Raw genomic sequence first — 20,847 nt, forward strand, 5'->3', positions numbered from 1 at the left:
CTGCATTGGCTACACTTAGCTGCTCGCATCAAATTTAAGTCACTAATGATGGCCTTCAGAGTATTCACTGGTTCTGCTCCCATCCACCGCAATAGACTCTTAAAACCATACGCTAGCGCCCGCCCTCTCCGTTCCTCAAAGGAGCGCCAACTAACACGACCAACCCCCCGTACAGGTCAGTCGAGGCTATTCTCATCTCTGGTACCCCGCTGGTGGACCGAGCTTCCTGATTCTATCAGAGCAACAGGAACCCTCTCCGCATTCAAGAAATCCTTGAAAACCCAGCTCTTCCGAGAGTATCTCTTGCACTGAAAGTCTTTCTTTCTGGTATATTGCACTTAATGTAAGGTATTTTGTATAAATTGTGCTGTAGTTTGAATGTTAGATCCTCTTTTGTAAGTCGCTTTGGATAAAAGCGTCTGCCAAATGCGTAAATGTAAATGTAAATGTGCAGCTGTTCCAAAGTGTCTCATTCTGTTGGCCTAGTTTATTCTTTTAAATTCTAGTTGTTATAAACATAGAGTGGGTTTTAGAGAATAACCTATGAGTTTTGAGATTACATTTTTCAAAAGGAGTATTCGCAATCCATTTTGCCAAAAGAAAGTGAAGCTTTTTTAATGAGTATATAACCCAGTCCTGCAGCTGCAGTTGGCACAGCTGGATGAGTGATGGATATTTGACTTCATCAGTCATTGTTCTGTCTTTGTCTGGTGGGTGAAGTGGTGAAACGCACTGATGCATGTGGCGAGAAACCAGTGATGTAATAGCTGTTTCTGGGGCTGGAAAGGGCTTTTGACGTTGTGGTTTGCACACTCTCCTTTTGGAATCTCACACGTGGCTCTCTATCCGTCTGTTCTACGAGATGAAGGCGATCAGTAAGCTGAGTGTGACTGGAACTGACGAGGAGTGTATGTGTGGTCTTAAACATCTTTGGCTTGTTCACGTTCTCTGTTTTTGCCCCCAGGGTGGTGTCCCACCCACCCTCACATTTAGCTGTCAATCTGAGCCCACAGCGCAAAACAAACCCTCCGCTGCCGCTACACATTTATAAGACGCTGCTTCCTGCCTTCACTGACCCGTCTCTGTGGGCCTTAGCTAATGACTGGGGCTAGCATTAGCACTAAATAGCCACTCGTCTTGTAGACGGGGTCATTCTGGGCTTCCTTCCTCTTTCCTTCATTTCTGGGTCATCAGGGGACACTGTGGATGATGGAGATGATGCCAGTCTGATTCAGTGTTTCCACATTCCACAGAAAGTGAATGGAGGGGTTTTCAGAGCACTGAGCGTATCAGTGTGTGTGTGTGTGTTCTTTGCTTTATTCTTAGCCATACTCCTTAACCTTGGTAAATTCCCTGTAGCAAATAAATAATCCATAATTCGTCTACAAGCAACCTGTGCAATCAGATCCATAATGCACTGTTATTTCAGAATTTGTTAAAGCCTTTAAACTAAATATGATTTTATTTTGCAAACCTCACTTTCTTGTTCTCACAGCTCCACTCTTTGAGAAGTCTGATAATGTGATGAAGGCGGGGACATGTACAGCCACATGTGAGGACTTCCATCAGATCAAAATGACAGTTTTCCAGCTTAAACAGAAGGTATTGTTACATAAACAGACTATTTACATGAATTTAACATTAATAACGATATATAAACAATGGTTACTCTTTAACTCTACATTTTAAATCTAGAGTGATTGTTTGCATCGTTTCTTTCTTCTAAGAACCTGGTCTGACACAATTATCATTTCAAACCTGCACTTTCTACAGCAGGGGTGTCAAACTCATTTTCACAGAGGGGCCACATCTGCATAATGGTCGCCCTCAAAGGGCCAGATGTAACTGTAAGACAGTGTAAATGTAACCAAATGTAATGTAGAATAAAGTACTCCTGGAGGGTACCTGGAGGGTGTGGGTTCGATTCCTGCCCCGGGTGACTGTCTGTGAGGAGTGTGGTGTGTTCTCCCTGTGTCTGCGTGGGTTTCCTCCGGGTGACTGTCTGTGAGGAGTATGGTGTGTTCTCCCTGTGTCTGCGTGGGTTTCCTCCGGGTGACTGTCTGTGAGGAGTGTGGTGTGTTCTCCCTGTGTCTGCGTGGGTTTCCTCCGGGTGACTGTCTGTGAGGAGTGTGGTGTGTTCTCCCTGTTTCTGCGTGGGTTTCCTCCGGGTGACTGTCTGTGAGGAGTGTGGTGTGTTCTCCCTGTTTCTGCGTGGGTTTCCTCCGGGGGATCCGGTTTCCTCCCACTGCCCTGTGAAGGACTGGCGCCCCCTCCAGGGTGTATTCCCGCCTTGCGCCCAATGATTCCAGGTAGGCTCTGGACCCACTGCGACCCTGAACTGGATAAGGGTTACAGATAATGAATGAATGAATACAAATATTTTTTTTATTCATAAAATGTTTGCTTGTTGTTCTGTTAACAACATAAATACTGTTAGTTTGTGAGGTTAAGAAACTTGTATTACTCCATCAATCATCGATCAAACTATCCGAGTGAAAAAAGAAAAATATAATCAAACACATGACATAGTAATTCTATAACCCAAAACTTTGTCTTGAAGGCTAACTTTGGCAAACTTAGCTCCGTGTTTGGTGTCAAATTGCAGACGTAAATTGTACTCCTTGACAACTGCCACCGCCTCATGACACAACAGACACGCTGGTTTTTCTCCTCGAAGCACAAACACGTATTCACCTTCACATCTCTGTTCAGACTGTTTTCCATCGGCATTCATTTCTTTTCCAGGACATTTTGGGATCAGTATTTGTAGCTATTTCTTAATTCCACTTGTTGAGAAAATCACATCGAAGAGGACACACTGTGATCTAGTGGTGGAATGCCGTCACTTGGCAGGCAACATAATCAGCATGCATTGTGGGAAATGTAGTTTAAGGTCAATGCACGCTTTAGAATTAGTGGCGGAATAATTAATAATTAAGTCTAAAAGCGTGCATTGACCATAAACTCCATTTCCCACAATTCATGCTGATTGTTACCCGGGAAACAACGGCATTAAGCCACTAGATTGCAGTCAATCAGATCTTTTAAGCTCTTGCGGGCCACATCAAATGACCCCGCGGGCCTTGAGTTTGACACGTGTTCTACAGCATTTGTCTGGAGGTGGGATTAATGTAAAACAAAATTACAACATGTCTTTGTTATTGCAGGTGATAGCTGAGTCTTGTAAAATCATGGTGGTTCCCCTAGACGTATTAAGACTAAATAACTAACTAAATACCTACTGATTTTATCCTAAGTTTAATGACTGAATATTAAGCCTGTTACTTAAACTTTATTAATATTATGAAGTACTTTATTAACTGCTATTAGGTCAGTGTTTACGTTAGGAGGAGGAGGAGAGGGCGTAAAATATTACACATTAAGCACAGGTTGTGTTACCTGTTAAATATAATTCATTATGGCATTGCAGTCTGTGAGTTAGTATTTAAAGCGCAGTGTGTGTATGATTGTGTTTCATGAAGAAGGCCAGGGTGGTGTGTATACAGGGCTCAGGGGACTGACCGTTGAGTTTATATGTTCATAAAACGTTACTTAAATGACCTCAGCGCTGGTGCAGTGACCTCGGCAGTCCTTGGCCACTGCTGCCGAACCTGAACCGAAAGAGAGGGGTGGGGGCTGGATCAGCCACACACAGAGAGAACGGAGGAGAGATGAGGTTTAAATGGCTTTGCTGCCAAGTACAGATATAGATTAAATATGACAAGGTATCAGCAAAAAACACAAAATATTACTGCACGCTAATTTATTTGAATGAATAAATTCAACACGTTTACGGAACAGTATTCAATGCAGCTTTAAAGCAATCACAGCAGAGGACACTGAGCACCGTGGGAAATGTAAGAAAGCCTGAAATACCTCCACTCTCCAAGTTCACTCCCTCTCTTGCTCTGATTCAATCTCTCTCTCTTTCTTCTCTCTCTCTCTCTCTCACACACACACACACAAAGAATAACCAAATGGCTTTTAAATTGTTCACAATCTTCTGAATTCAGGCAGTCGTATAGATTTATGTCTAAAAGCCTGAGGCTAAGGCCTCTGCACACAGGGCCAAATCAGAGGTTGGAGTGTGTGTGTGTGTGTGTGTGTGTGTGTGTGTGTTCGTTCGCACCAGGTTTTACTCACATTGTGGGAACCCAAATCTGTTTACATGCTCACATTGTGGGGACTTACTTGTGGGGACTGGTTTGTAGTATATATTGTAGAATGTAGAATTATTTAAATGTGTGCAGGAGAGGAAGATTAGTGTTAGGAATAGGATAGTGTTAGGGTTAAACAATAGTAGGCTAGGATATCTCTTCACTAAATTAATGTAAATCAATGTAATGTCCCCAGAATTCATGTGTGTGTGTGTGGGGGGGGGGGGGGGGTGGACATTTAAAACTCTCAGGGTCATGGCATCAGATCCCTACACTGCTCTGTGAGATGAGCTCTTTGAAGTGTGTGTGTGAGTGTGTGTGTCGTGTGTGTGTGTGTGTAAACTGTGTGTCTGGACATGGACCTGCATTACTCAGGACTTTTGAACACATGTTACAGATTAGGGCTTCCATTACCTGCTACTAAAGGTTAGCTCAGGCTCGTTTACTCTTTAACAGTTCTCTGTCTGACTGTTGGTATTAATCATACCACTGCTTTCAGAGCCTGTCATACAAGACTTTCTCTAAAGTAACTGGACATTCACAGGTCCAGGCCTTAAACCTCCTCAGACCTCTGACATCACTCTCAAATCAGAACATCTCTGTTTGACTCTGACTCTGACTCTCTCTCTCTCTCTCTCTCTCTCTCTCTCTCTCTCAACAGATAACATTGATAACAGGTAATTCAGAGGTCAACAAGCAGATGACCCATGAGAAGATGCTGACATCACATTCCTTCCTTCCCGGACCTCAGGGGCTGCCCGGACCTCCTGGTGAGATTTGGATACACCTGAGTCTTTAAAGTGTACCCCACACTCTCTCACCTGATTCATAGCTTAGCTCATCAAATGTTTCTATGGTGATAAAGTGTGTGTGTGTGTGTGTGAGAGAGAGAGAGAGTGTGAGAGAGAGAGAGTGTGAGAGAGAGAGAGAGAGAGAGAGAGAGAGAGAGAGAGAGAGAGAGAGAGAGAATATTAAGGCATCTTTTCACTGCATGGTCCCTATTCTACTCAGCCCTACTGTTGCTCAATTCACAGTTTAGTACCTGGTACTTTTTTCATTTTCCACTACAACCCCCACCCCACTCCAAAGAAAATAAACTATGTAGCCAGTCTCTAATGGCAACAGCGGGCTTTGGAAACCACACTAATGGTGGTGGTAATGTTAGGTGTTGTTTACTCATCGTATATTCACACGTTGTTTTTGTTGTTTAGGACCGAACACAGCTCCGTCATCAACAACAGATCAATTGAGTATTTTTATTCCTTGTTGCACTGTCCAGCTCTCACTGAATTCTTTCATCAGCCACTGAACCAAGGAGCATTTAAACCTCTTCAAAAGCTTCAAAAAGCTGCTGTTGTGAGTCACTGCTGTAGCTTGGAGGATTTACAAACAGCTTGTTTATGCTAGGCTCTGTACTTGGTCGTAATTTACAAGTTTCTCTGGCCATTCGGCGCTCTGCAAGGTTTACACTTCTTTGTAAACTTTACACATTATTTGGCTCACGTGGAACCATGGGGAGCAGGGGTTAAAGCAAAGCGAGCCCAGTTCCAGGAACCACGTACCAAATGTGCCTAAAGGAAATGCAAAAACCTTTGGAGGTCATCAGATCTGGATATTTGTGTTATACAGTGTCAAACTAGTCGGCCAAACTTTTTTTTCATTCAGACTCATTTGTGTAGTTAAAATAATTCAGAGTGAGCAGCACTGTTATTTGTGATGGATTACAGTATGTGATGTAGCTAAACATACAGATACAGAGACCATTTATAAAGATAACAGCACACTGTAAACAATTTTTGTAAATTTTACAGTAAAATACTGGCAGCAGAGTTCCCAGCCATTTACCGTATTTTTACAGGAACACTACTGTTTTTCAAATTTACAGCATATTACTGTAATTGAATAATACAATAATTTACTGTAAATACTGCGATTTACAGTAAAATACTGGCAGCAGAGTTCCCAGCCATTTACCGTATCTTTACAGGAACACTACTGTATTTCAAATTTACAGCATATTACTGCAATTGAATAATACAATAATTTACTGTAAATACTGCGATTTACAGTAAAATACTGGCAGCAGAGTTCCCAGTCATTTACCGTATCTTTACAGGAACACTACTGTATTTCAAATTTACAGCATATTACTGTAATTGAGTAATACAATAATTTACTGTAAACACTGTGATTTACAGTAAAATACTGTAGCAGACTTGCTGTAAAATAACAGCTTTTTTTACAGTGCATATTTCACATTATAATCTGGGGAATAATTTTGATTTTTGGCCAGTCATTACTTGAATTACATTTAATTTGTCATAATCTACATTTCTCACCTGGCTGCCGGCCCATTCCAAACTCCAAATCACCTTGGAAATGAATTACTCGCAGTGTTGGGCTTTTATCGCTGTTGGAACATGTTTCAGTGTTGTAATCCCATGATGTTAGATGTAGGAGTGTGAATCGTTGCTGGGTTTGGCCTGAGGCCTTGTTCTAGTACGAGGAACCTGCTGTTTCTCTAAGTGGCTGAACATTCAAACCTTCTTTAACTGTCTGCTTTCTTTTATACAGAGTTATAACAAATCAAACCGCGCTCTGTGCGCAGGTCTTAGAGGAGACACCGTGTAGAATTTCACACTCACAAAGAAGGACAGTACAATTGCTTTTAAAGTAATTCTAGAAGCTGACATTTTATTTTGATTATGATCCAGTCCCATTCTACTGGAAATTATTTTCTTCTATTTCCACTAAAACACAAACTGTCTCTGTGTCTCTTCTGTGGCTTGTCTCTTATTCTCTTTTTGAGCCAAAAAAGTTCAAACTTATTTGTAGTCATTACCATGTTCTCACTATGGTAACACGAGTTGATCTGTTCTGTGATATTTTGTTTTTAAAGTTGTCAAGCACTTGGCTTGTTTTGAAAAGGCCCGACTAAGCAACTGACTTCCAGACCTTCCCATTCATTCCAAAATCACTTACACATTATTTATTGCAATTTACACAATATATTCTTTCTCTGTCTCTCTCTCACAGGGAGTCCAGGGCCAAAAGGCTCTCCTGGTGCTGCAGGGCAGGCTGGACCTCCAGGTCCTCCTGGTCCTCGGGGCCAAATGGGACCCATGGGCCCCTCACCAGATTTGTCCCATATCAAACAGGGACGGCGTGGACCGATGGTAAGTTTCTGTAGATAGTAATACATACACAAGTGTTTATAATGTTCACATATTACCAAATTATAATTTATTCAGCTGTGGTCATAATATTATACAACTGTGGGTGTCTCTGTGTCTTTTGCTTCTCCCTGCCCTTATTGATACACAACCAGAACACAACAGACCTCATATCATGGCACTTTCAGATAAGACACTGAGGGAGCAGCAGGTTTTCTCTTGTAGTGGCATTCTGACGAACACTACACTGAATGATCACTCTGTTAGTAACACCTACCCTGTATCTACACTCACTGTCAATTTGATCATCTCCACTGACCATACAGGAGCGCTTTGTAGCTCTACAATTACAGACAGTGGTCCACCTGTTTCTCTGCATACTTTCTTATCCACATTTCTGCCTTTTCTTCAATGGTCTGGACTCCCACAGAGCAGGTATGATTTGGGTTGCAGATCGTTCTCAGCATCGCAGTGTCACACACGTGGTGGTGGTGTGTTAGCGTGTGTTGTGCTGGTGTAGAGTGGATCAGACACAGCAGTGCTGCCTGAGATTGTAAACAGTGTCCACTCACTGTCCACTTTGTTAGACACACCTATTTCGGTTGGTCCACCTTGTAGGGGTAAAGTCAGAGACAGTAGCTCACCTGTTGCTGAACAGTGTGTGTTGGTCATCCTCAAGTCGTTCATCAGGGGACACAGGACGCTGTCAGCACAGTGGTAGATTCGAGAGGTCTCGGTGTAACACATCAACAGAACAGAGCTTCTGGCCAGTCAGTGGCTGAGAGACATTCACACTTTCACACCTACTTTAACAGGCCCCAGCTAGGCCTCATTACACATCCGCACATCCTTCTGCAGCCCAACAGGCTTAATGAATTTACAACACACACATACTCCAATTACTGTTGTTAGTCATGTCTGATTTACTCCCATTAACCTTGGCAGTTATCATCACTCTGAAGTAGGAGTGTTCACTAAGTCCATGACTGTGGGCCCACAGCACACTCAAATACTTTAGACAACACTAATACATGACATAGTTTTTCTACAGAATACAGGTTTCAGTTTGTACTGCAAATGTCTGACTAGTTCACAGCTAGTTCATTTTTTTTTTGTAGCTTGATCTCTGCATTTTTCACCATGTTTGCTCTTTTTGGAGCCTGTGCTTGTACTATTCCATCTGGGAAATGATTTAGTCTTCCTCTGGATCCTGCCTTTGTTTTGAACAAAACTTCTCGAAGTTCTATGTAAGCTCTAGAAAAACAAAATCCCGGACGTTTGTGAAATTCCGCCCGGACATTTTTTTAAGTCTAAAATAGAGGACATGACCGGGTAAAAGAGGACGTCTGGTCACACTATACACTGTGCACTACGTGGGGTGGAGGGAGACATTTGAGAATCTGCCAGTCTCTTGGTGCAGCAGTAAAAGCCGGATGGCATTTTTAGTTTGTCTTCTCTTAAACAAAATGTGATGCACACACAACTGTTCTTCCAGTTTTCATAAGATAATTTGTCTCACATATATGTTGTTGTTTTTTTTTTTTGTGTGTTATGGAAAAGACGTGCATAAATGTGTCAGTGTGTGCATGCATGATGATTCAGGAACAGATTGTTCACATTACAGACTCTGATGGCTGTAGGGTGAAACACCTGGGAAGAATAATGAGAGGGCAGGACCACAAAGGAAGCACAGGTGGGAACACTAACGAGAGGGCGGAGACAAGGGACTAAAATAAACAAGAGAAACAGACATCACTTAACAGGAAAGCACAAGACAGGGCAGGAGTGTGACACAGACAGATACAGGCCACTGATTATGTTTGTTGCACAGTTAATTCACCAGTGTTAGATCAACACAATTAGTATTAAATTAACACTGTAACAGTGTTGATTTAACACTGGAGAATTTGCTGTGTAGCCACAATAAAAGCTCTATATGTGCGTCCTTCCAGTGTTCACACTATATTCTAACAGGTGATTAGTTCATGTATTAATTTGGCTAGTTAATGATTATTATTATGTTAATATTTAACTGCTTTATGATTAGACCCCCAGGAAGGTTAGAACGACGTTAACAAGCAAGTGGTTGTTATCGTATAGCGATGTCTTTTTATTATTCTCCTTCATCGTTTTTGCTCACTGGCCCTTTGACTTGTAATCAGACCTCTTTCAAACAAAACTCTGGCAACACCACTGTAACTAACTATTCTCGCTAGTCAGCGTATTGCTGAATATAACAACCAAATCCAACAAAAACATAGATGTTATAAAGTATGATACATTTAAAATTGGGCCTGTATTTCCCAGTTCCCCTATAAGCCTATTGTTTACAGTCAAACTGAAGTGCCCCCTGTGAGCCTGGAGTTAAGCTGAGTTTGAAAAAGCTCGCTCTGTAGATGCAGGTGTCCAGTTCCAGCCAGACAGTGCAGCGTTAGGCCGTGTCCAGCTGGGTCACCTCCGTCTGAGCTAGTGCTGACCTCTGCTAACTCTCTGGAAAGACGACGCTGCAGCTGTGGCCAAAGCTAGAGCACAATGCAGGAGACCACATGGCTGTGCGTTGTATCTTTACGTTACTTTGACAAAAATGTCAATGCTGATGAAGAATGAGAACAAATTCAAGCTTCAAAATGATGTCTTATATTGTTCTGAAACATTGCTACTTTCATCCAAATTTTGTTGTCAGTGTGTCCCACAGCGCCAGCAGCCGCAGAAGCAGGGATATTTTTGCAGTAATACATCAGAGGAGTGCTATACTGTAATATTCTGGAGCAGGTTGTGTAGTCATGGCTGAATTCTAAGTTATTAATCAACACACCAGTGCTGACATTTCAGGTAAAGCACGACAAAGTGTATAGTTGGGAATATAGCACAGATACATTGTTAATTATTATTATTTTGAGATAATAATAACACACAAAAAATACTCTGTGAAGTAAATAAGGTCTGAAACAGGACCGAGCTTATGATGCAAATGTGAGACCATCTTTCATTCATTTCATAATCTGATGGTGACAGTTTGGGTGGTCTACTGCAGAGGTTCCCAGAGGTTTTTTCTACCACGGAGTGGATGCCACACCGTAGGAGCAGCAGTAGGAGGCAGTAGATGAGAGGGGAAGGAGGGTTCAGTGGGGCTTTATATTTTGTTGTTGTCACTGTAAATTGTGTGGTGCATTACAGCCACTGCATACAACCTGTTAACATGTTAACATCAGTATTAATCTGAGACCTGGGCTTGTGTCTTGAAGACAAGTGGATCACAGCATTGTGTAATATCTGTGACTGACAAATGCAGTGTGTTTCTGACATTCAACTAAATATGAAGCATTTGTTTTGGTGGATGTCAGAGCTGAAAACCTGACCTCAAACAAATATGTGGACAGAAAAAGCAGGATCTTTATGGTCATTGGCCAAATGACAGGTCTGTGGCCCAGTGTATGGGAACTTCTGGTCTACTGGGTCTTGCATGGTTGTCCCAGGAGTCCCAGCCATATGTATTTTAATTGGTTTTAGCATTCAGTTTTTTCCAATTATTATTTCCAATTGTTTCCAAAGCAATGTATGTTTATTTCCCCTTCACTTGTCTGTTTCATGGTTTCATGTGAATCCAATAAAACAGCTAGTGCTTTGCCAGGCTGGATTTGTGTGTGTGTGTGTGTATCCTGATAAATTGTGATAGCAGTAGCAGGAGAAGGGGCTGAATCCATTAACATGCTGCTTTTGTTTTTCTTGGCTGCTTCGGTCCAGCAGTTAACATCCCTGATAGTGTTGACCTTTGACCTTTTTGCTCTTGGTGCACTGGTCTCCATCACACTGGAGAACAAGAAAATGGCTCCTCATCGTAGTTATTTATGAACACGGGACTCTCTGAGCTAGCTCTCAACACCCTGGAGTTAGCTTTCATGTTTTAAGACAAGTTTGAGTGAGTTGGAAACCTGTTGTCTTCTTTCGTTATTTTCAAATATAAAGTAGACGAATGACCAAGTATGTGGTGTTTTTGGGTTGTTACTGGCCTCCTAAGTTACGGAGAGGAGAAAGAGTCCACTAGGATTCAAGTACATAAACACACACACACACACACACACACACACCAGCCAATACTACTGAGTGGAGCAGTATTATTGTAAAAATGTAAAAAAAACTTTGGAAAGTTCACAGATTTGGCATATGTAAGTGTCCTGGGACTGCACGTGTGTGTGTGTGTGTGTGTGTGTGTGTGTGTGTGTGTGTTTGAGTGAAAATGTGTGCAAACTCCCTTGTCAGTTTCAAATGGTCTGTCTGTTCATGTATACACTCACTATAGCAGCATGAAAAAAATGTTGGAAATATGATCCATTTCAGAAATACATGCTGTTGCATAATGATAAGGCATACTACTGGCACTCCACCATGACAGAGTTTAAGTACTTGCAGTATTAACCCCATAATGCACAATGCATTTAAAAAGATATGTTTAAAAAGTATTTAAAACTATTAACATGTTTGATTATATACACCTCAGCAATTAATTAAATCTACTGATAATACCAGTAAATATAAGGCCCAGTTTACACTTGGCATTACCATCTGGAACTGTTGTTATCTAATTGTCCTGTGATCAAGGCACATTGCACTACCAGTTAAACATCTGTTAATACAGCGTTAGCAATTAGCTCAACACCCTTGGAGGAGAGTACTATGTGATAATGTAAGATAACAGATGTGTTTCAACAGCGGTGAAGTGTTTAAACTTGGGCTGTGGTGGCAGAGAATATGATTTATGACTGTGATTTGTAAACATACTAAAATAAGTATAAGAAATAAGTACATGAAAGAAAGATTTTAATAAACAAGATATGGGTAGATACAGCATAAATGCTAACCTTCATTATATATACATATTTATATATCATTTTTTGTATACAGAATTATACATTGTTTATATGATTGTCATTTTTATTATTAAAATAAACCACTTAAAATGTCTGTGTGTGCTTTTTCCAGGGTCCTCCTGGTGCTCCAGGCAGAGATGGCATGAAGGTACAGTGTGTTTTCTATGTTTCCACCACCTCTAACCCCACTCCTCCACAGAGCTCCAGCCCCCCAGGCTGTTTTCCTCCAGTGGAATGCAAAACATTCCCCAAAGCTGGATGAAGATGTTTCAAATCCATTCAGAGCGATCAGTAATGAAATAAACGGTTTGGACAGAGAGAGCCAAAAGAGAATGAAGACAAACTGGAGCTGTTTCTCCGTGCGTGAATTAAAGACCCCTTTGGAGGGCTCGCTAAACATTCTGATTGCGTTCCTGCGATGGTAAATATGATTCATTGATTACACTGAGGAATACCATCCACGGTTTCCAAGTTTGGCTGTTGCTGCAGCTATGTTTGCATCATATTTATTTGGATGAGTCACTGCAAGAACAGGCAGATACACAAATATTCACGTTGACAAGTCACTACTTTGGCAGCATGTGTGCTGCCATAGATTTGTTGGTTATATAAGTGTAACCCACATTTCCTTTGAATAACCTGCTTTGAACCTATGATACGTGTGGTAAAGTGGCCTTGTAAAGCTAAATATTGGCTCTAATCCCAGTGGGATAAGTTAGTTTGTCCGTGAAACACTGTTGAATCCCTCTTAATAAAGACTGAAGCATTAAATTACAGCAAATTAATGGAGTTTAATCCCAGTTCAGTGTGTTCCTCATAAGGCGTGTTTGCTCAAGAAGCTGAAAGTCGCCAGTTCAAGGTCAAAGTGGATGCTATAATTTTAAGACTTTCTTGGATCACCAAGAGATAAATAATATTCTCTAATCATCAGTACACACCCAATGGCCTTTATACATTTCTTCTGAAATGAAGTGTATTAATGGGCATTTTGTCTGTTCCATCTTTTCATTGACAGCTCCTACTCTTCTGAGAAAGCTTTACACTAGATATTAGTAACAGGATTTCTATAAGGATTTGATAGTATTCAGCCACATAACATTAGCGATATCAGGTACTCGAGTAGTTCTTGATCACAAACATCACTTCAACTCATCCCAGCGATATTAAATTGCGGTCCACAGATCCATACAAGACAGCTCCACTGCTCCCCAGCCCAGTGCTGGAGTGGCTTTATACTCCTCTAGCCCACAGTTGGCATTGAGCATTCTGAAGGTGGTTTCATGTGCAGTTGCTCCAGAGTATTTTATTAAGCTGAAGCAACAGATGTATCAGCAAAACAATAATGCAGAAAATGTCTATATGCTTTTTGGAAACATGAGTAATATTAATATTTTATTCAATATTTAAATATCAAAAGGGATATTAAGACAAAAAATTGTATGTGCAAAATTGTAGCTGTGTGTGTGTGTACGCACCTTTTCGATTTTGTCTGTGGGTCAGGTTCTTCTGTGATGTTTTTTCAGACACAGATCAGAAACATCTGGCACAACTTATGAGCCCTGTGTGACCTTTTGACCTTCTTTAATCCTCGCGCTGGGGTCAGTGTCTGCCCGGCTGCGTGATGTGTGGCACTTAAGCATCATACCTCAAGCCAAATGAGCTAGAGACCAGCTCCAAATGGGCCGCGCAACCAGCGTTAGCATAACATTTACACAAAACTTCACCACAGTGAACTCTTGTGGCTTTGAATCGTAGCAAAAAGTGGAGTGAAAAATGCAAAAAAGTGGCACGTGATAAAGCATTGCTTTGCCTGTATACGATGTCTAGTTTTCTGAGCTTCGAAAACAATTCAATGAGACCAAAATGCTCCAGAAAAATAGAAGCGCCACATATCAGCAAGAAAACATCGAGTGACACTGAGCACTGTCAAAGCACTGAGTAGAATCTGGATCATTTTTTAAATGTGAGTGAGTTACAAACAGTTCTATGAGGTGCTTCGCATCTAAAACTATTGTAAAATGCGGAGTGTGAATTATTTTTTATAACACTTTCATTTATTTCATCAATAATAAAGCAAAAGATACTTAGATAAACCTTTAATGCCACTGACATGAACCAACACTAAGATCTGTAAAGCCTTATTTGGCTTATATTCTTACAGTCTTTTGTTTACAGGCTCTTTAATATCCATCTTTTTTTATGATCTATGCATTTGCCATGTGCTGAAATACGGATCATACCTAAATACACCTAGGAGAACATACTGTGATAGGTTGTTGTTCTGTAATTTATTACAGTAACCGTAATATATCTCAGAGTCCTAATTCCAACGCATTAGATCTGGAGCTGTGGAAGACTGGGGGCAGTGTGGGGTTTGAAGTGCTTGTTTTTTCACGTGTGATCCTGATACTGAGAGATAATGGAGTAATATAACTGTCCTGTAAGAACTTCTCATGGTTTCTTCACTGTAATCTCACTAATGCAAATATTTGTTTGGATTCTCCAGGGAGAGAGAGGGGCTCCTGGGCCTTCCGGACCACCAGTAAGAAACACTGTTCAAGTCACTTCTTCTCATGGCGTATCTGTCTCTCTTTCACTGTGTCTCACTCTTCTCTTCCCCCGTCGTTTTAAACTTTGGGTACACGTTGCATTTTGGGGGTTCTTTTTTGTTGTTGTTGTTGTTTTCCTTGAAATTTTAATTCATATATATTTAGTAGCAAAGGTGGCTCAAACACCCAAACGTCCACCTGGCATCACAAGAAGACGCACAGGCCTTTAACATGAGTCGCAAACAAGGGTTATTATTGCAAACTGTTCTGAGATAAAAGCAAAAGCAGAGCCCATTAATAAGAAATTAAAGTTTGTACTATTGAGTTGTAAAAAGGGTTTTATAAACATAACATTTGCATATTTAACCATTATATATATATACATTTTCATTTTGCATCACTTTGATGTGTCAGTTCATTGTTAAGTCGACACTGATTGCCTACATCCTGCCAAAACTCAAGACCATAATCTGAGGTGTTATGAAAAGCAAAATCTGATTATTACTAATTATTATTAATACAATCACAATTTCAATGGAGTTGGGATGTTCATTCATTCATTCATTATCTGTAACCCTTATTCGGTTCAGGGTCACGGTGGGTCCAGAGCCTACCTGGAATCATTGGGCGCAAAGCGGGAATACACCCTGGAGGGGGCGCCAGTCCTTCACAGGGCAGTTGGGATGTTCTGTAAAACATAAACCCATATTCAATAGAATACACTACAAAGACAAGATATTTAATGTTCACACACACACACACACACACACAAATACACACACACACACACACACTGCCAGAAGACTTTAGAGACATGTGAACTGATATGATGTTAAAATAAGGCCAGATTGTATAAATTAAATTTGAGGAATTAAAAGCTGGAATCCCTAAACACGGGTGTAATTTTCTTAATCAAGAACCATTGTTTATGTCAAGAGTTTTAAAAACAGTTTTGTAAACACAATATTTCCATATGTATCCATTATTTTCATGGTACATGTAAAACCCCAATTCCAAAGAAGTTGGGACGCTGCATGAAACATAAATAAAAACAGAATACGCTGTTATTCAAATCCTTTTCAACCTGTATTCGGTTGAATACAATACAAAGACAAGATATTTAATGTTCAAACGGATAAACTTCATTGTTTTTTGCAAATATTCACTCATTCTGAATTTGAAGCCTGAAACACGTTCCAAAAAAGTTGGGACAGGGGCATGTTTACCACTGTGTTACATCACCTTTCCTTTTAACAACACTCAATAAGCATTTGGGAACTGAGGATACTAATAGTTGAAGCGTTGTAGGTGGAATACTTTCCCTTTCTTGCTTGATGTACAACTCTCCAATGTTGTATTTTGCGCTTCATAATGCTCCACCCATTTTCATTGGGAGACAGGTGTGAGCTGCAGGCGGGCCAGTCTAGTACCCGCACTCTTTTACTGCAAAGCCACTCAGTTGTTACACGTGCAGAATGTGGCTTGGCATTGTCTTGCTGAAATAATCAGGGATGTCCCTGAAAGAGACTGTTGGGCTATTTTCTCATGCAGTTGTTCACAAAGTGGTGAACCTCGCCCCATCCTTGTTTGTGAACGACTGAGCCCTCCCTTTATACCCAATCAGGACACTCACCTGTTTCAATTCACCTGTTCACCTGTGGTATGTTCCAAACAGGTGTTTTTTGAGCATTCCTCAACTTTCCCAGTCTTTTGTTGCCCCTGTTCCCAATTCTTTTGGAACGTGTTGCAGGCCTCAAATTAAAAAATGAGTGAATATTTGCAAAAAAACAATAAAGTTAATCCATTTCAACATTAAATATCTTGTATTTGTTCTGTTTTTATTTATGTTTCACACAGTGTCCCAACTTCATTGGAATTGGGGTTGTACATGTACCACGAAAATGGCTACATATGGAAATATTGTGTTAACAAAACTGTTTTTAAAACTCTTGACATAAACGATGGTTCTTGATTAAGAAAATTACACCCGTGTTTAGGGATCCAGCTTTTAATTCCTCACATTTAATTTATACAATCTGGCCTTATTTTAACATCATATCAGTTCACATGTCTCTAAAGTCTTCTGGAAGTGTGTGTGTGTGTGTGTCTGTTTTGTGTACTAATTAACTCGTATGGGTTTGACTAATGTTTTCATCGCTCATGTCTTTGTTTCTATTGTTTTGCTTGTGATGAGATGCCACTGACAGACTGCTGTAAGTTTAACCCCTCGCAGCCTGCTGCAGAAAGTGAGCTCTGTGTGTTTTTCCTGAGGCTCAGAAGGAACAGGTTATGACTCTGTTTAAGGTGGTATGCATGTGACCTCCTGTGTAAAGGGAAAGAGTGGAGAGAGAGGAAAGGAGGCCTGCTGGGAGTTGTCAGGATCAAACCCTGAATCTGTCAGCGATGCTTGTCCTGTGTGTTTGAGCTGATGTTGATGTGGGCTGCTACACACTCACTGCAGAAACGTCCCCCATTCTGACTTGGCCACAGCATGACCTGTACAAGCTAGGGTCAAGTGTGTGATGAATAACAATATTAATAATTAAAAAAATCAACAACGAAAAAGAGCAATAAGGACAATTATAATAAAAATAAAAAAACAACAATTATTTATTTGCCCTGTGAAGAACTGGCGCCCCCTCCAGGGTGTGTTCACGCCTTGCGCCCAATGATTCCAGGTAGGCTCTGGACTCACCGCGACCCTGAACTGGATAAGGGTTACAGATAATGAATGAATAATAAATAATAGAATTATTAATATTAATAACAGGTGCTCCCCGTTATACGAAATAATAAACACACAAAGAAGGGCGTAAAAAGACCATGAGGGGGAGTGGTATTAAACACTGTGCAAAAGGTACAGACCAAACTTTAAATTTGTTTAGATACAAGATGAACATTGTGAAGGGCATGAATTCAAAATGAGTTGGTGTGTGTGTGTGTGTGTGTGTGTGGGTGGGTGGAGGGGGGGGGGGGGGTTACACAGGAAACTGAATGAATGAAAGCATGTGTCTTACTGAGGTGCTTCAGCAGTGCTTCCTTTCACTGAATAGTGACCAATGAGCTCCTCCCTATCCATTTTTTTAGTTTTTCCTATAAATAAGTGGCAAATTTTTGAAAATATGACTAAAATGTTAACATTTTAACTTCATCACTGGAGGTTGTAGATTTATTGGTGTGTAACGATAAGCAACAAATCAGTAGTCAATGTTTATACACAATGCCTAAAGAAACACTCATGGTTTAAAGGTTTTAATAATTGTTCAATGTTTTAATTATAGTTTATATTCTAAAATAACCAAAATTATTAATATGACATTATTTTGATTGTATCTGACTGCTCAGACTTACTGTGTTGTATTTTGTTGTTTAGGGTCCTCCAGGATCCTTTGACTTCCTGTTGCTGCTGATGGCCGACATCCGTAACGACATTGCAGAGCTACAGAATAAAGTATTTGGACGACAGTTGCACTCCCCTGGAGAAGAATTCCTCAACACCGCAGACTTCTGGACGGACGGTCAGGGCGGACAGGACACTTTGGACTTTGGTTCTGGAGAGGACTACAAATCCCAGAGTCCTTCCCGGAGGAAGAGGAGGTCCTCCACCACTTTAGCTGATCCTGATTAGAAGATCTAGTGGTGTGTTTGGAAAGTCCTCCTAAACTCAGAAAGTCAAAGAAACTCTAAATTCACAAGGTCACAAAGTTTTTATTTTTGTTGTTGTTGTTTTTTTCCTATACCTATTTGTGAAGACACTATGCATCTATAGTTTGTGGACACTCCTTCGGATAGTTCAAGGTGAACAAATTGTGGACAGTTTTGCGTACACATTTTGTAAAATCTCAATAGAAATGAATGAAAAATGGGTTGTTCTGGAGTAGCTGCATATGAGCCCAGCATCACCATGCTCAGTGCTAACGTTCAAGCATCAGTTTAAATGGTTTAATGCCCCAGCACTGGGTTGAGCAGCAGTTGAACTGCATTCTCTGGAGCGATGGAACACCTTTGGAATGAGTTGAAGTGGGGTGTGTGATCCAGACATTTTTATTTCTGCTCATTCAACATCAGTACCAGACCTCACAGATGCACTTTTGTCCCAAATTGCCCCAAGTATCATTTTTAGAAAGTGGAAATTTTGTTTGAAATCCTGTTCATTCTTACATTTTAATTTATTTGCTTTTCTTTACCAAAAAGAGTGTAGAGTCATGGCTCTACCACCATTTCGGACATTCACGAGTTTATGAGGACCATCCGGCATCAGTGGGTACCCGTGTTTTTAGGAATTTAACTGGTTATAAGAGGAGAGAACAGTGTGGATAAGTGTTTTCCAGCTCCAGGCCTGAGGGCCATGGATTACGGAATATGGGGCTGGAAGCTCTGGTGTAGATACCACAGAATTATTTTTTATTTAACTTCATACTCTTTAAACAAAGTCATGAATGTATTTCTTTGTATGAAATTCTATTTTTTTAACATAAAAGATGTACATATTTATCAGCTGTTTTTCAAATGAGTCGTTTATCATAAAAATGACATTCATTCATTCATTCTCTGTAACCGCTTATCCAATTCAGGGTTGCGGTGGGTCCAGAACCTACCTGGAATCATTGGGCGCAAGTCGGGAAAACACCCTGGAGGGGGCGCCAGTCCTTCACAAGGCAACACAGACACACACACATTCACTCACTCCTACGGACACTTTTGAGTTGTTAATCCACCTACCAACGTGTGTTTTTGGACCGTAGGAGGAAACTGGAGCACCCGGAGGAAACCCACGCAGACACGGGGAGAACACACCACACTCCTCACATACAGTCACCCGGAGGAAACCCACGCAGACACAGAGAGAACACACCAACTCCTCACAGACAGTCACCCGGAGGAAACCCACGCAGACACAGGGAGAACACGCCAACTCTTCACAGACAGTCACCCGGAGGAAACCCACGCAGACACAGAGAGAACACACCAAATCCTCACAGACAGTCACCCGGAGGAAACCCACGCAGAGACAGAGAGAACACACCAACTCCTCACAGACAGTCACCCGGAGGAAACCCACGCAGACACAGGGAGAACACACCAACTCCTCACAGACAGTCCCCCGGAGGAAACCCACGCAGACACAGAGAGAACACACCAACTCCTCACAGACAGTCACCCGGAGGAAACCCACGCAGACACAGGGAGAACACACCAACTCTTCACAGACAGTCACCCGGAGGAAACCCACGCAGACACAGAGAAAACACACCAACTCCTCACAGACAGTCACCCGGAGGAAACCCACGCAGACACAGAGAGAACACACCAACTCCTCACAGACAGTCATCCGGAGGAAACCCACGCAGACACAGGGAGAACACACCAACTCCTCACAGACAGTCACCCGGAGGAAACCCACGCGGACACAGGGAAAACACACCACACTCCTTACAGACAGTGACCCGGAGGAAACCCACGCGGACACAGAGAGAACACACCACACTCCTCACAGACAGTCACCCGGAGGAAACCCACGCGGACACAGGGAGAACACACCACACTCCTCACAGACAGTCACCCGGAGGAAACCCACGCGGACACAGGGAGAACACACCACACTCCTCACAGACAGTCACCCGGAGGAAACCCACGCGGACACAGGGAGAACACACCACACTCCTCACAGACAGTCACCCGGAGGAAACCCACGCGGACACAGGAAGAACACACCACACTCCTCACAGACAGTCACCCGGAGGAAACCCACGCAGACACAGGGAGAACACACCACACTCCTCACAGACAGCCACCGGAGGAAACCCACGCAGACACAAGGAGAACACACCACACTCCTCACAGACAGTCACCTGGAGGAAACCCACGCAGACACAGGGAGAACACACCACACTCCTCACTAGGCAGTTTCTCTAATTTGGCTTCACTTAACTAGTTGCCAGTGGTTGTGCATCACAAATCCTGACCAATACACTTGTGTATTAGTCAAAGCATCTTCCAAAATCCAAACAGGCAAATTTTAACAACAACAACAACAAAGAAAGCCACTCCACCAGGAGTGCAGTTTCCAAACAGGATTCCTCATTCACAGAATGTACTT

General features: G+C 41.6%; 1 protein-coding gene across 2 annotated transcripts in view; it reads left to right on the top strand.

Moving 5' to 3' along the window:
- The window catches only part of ccbe1 (collagen and calcium binding EGF domains 1), an 87,305-nt gene extending 68,131 nt beyond the window's left edge, over nucleotides 1-19,174 (top strand). Inside the window, exons 6-11 of one of the 2 annotated variants that reach the window (XM_066645970.1) lie at nucleotides 1,496-1,602; nucleotides 4,819-4,927; nucleotides 7,194-7,333; nucleotides 12,311-12,346; nucleotides 14,705-14,740; nucleotides 18,121-19,174. In XM_066645970.1, coding sequence (XP_066502067.1) covers nucleotides 1,496-1,602; nucleotides 4,819-4,927; nucleotides 7,194-7,333; nucleotides 12,311-12,346; nucleotides 14,705-14,740; nucleotides 18,121-18,375 — 683 coding nt within the window. In that variant the 3' untranslated portion in view covers nucleotides 18,376-19,174. The remainder of the gene's footprint in view (nucleotides 1-1,495; nucleotides 1,603-4,818; nucleotides 4,928-7,193; nucleotides 7,334-12,310; nucleotides 12,347-14,704; nucleotides 14,741-18,120) is intronic. The other variant, XM_066645971.1, reaches the window with a different exon arrangement.
- The last annotated feature ends 1,673 nt before the right edge of the window (nucleotides 19,175-20,847 follow it).

The sequence above is a fragment of the Hoplias malabaricus genome, chromosome 15 (genome assembly GCF_029633855.1).
Source record: "Hoplias malabaricus isolate fHopMal1 chromosome 15, fHopMal1.hap1, whole genome shotgun sequence".
Classification (NCBI taxonomy): domain Eukaryota; kingdom Metazoa; phylum Chordata; class Actinopteri; order Characiformes; family Erythrinidae; genus Hoplias; species Hoplias malabaricus.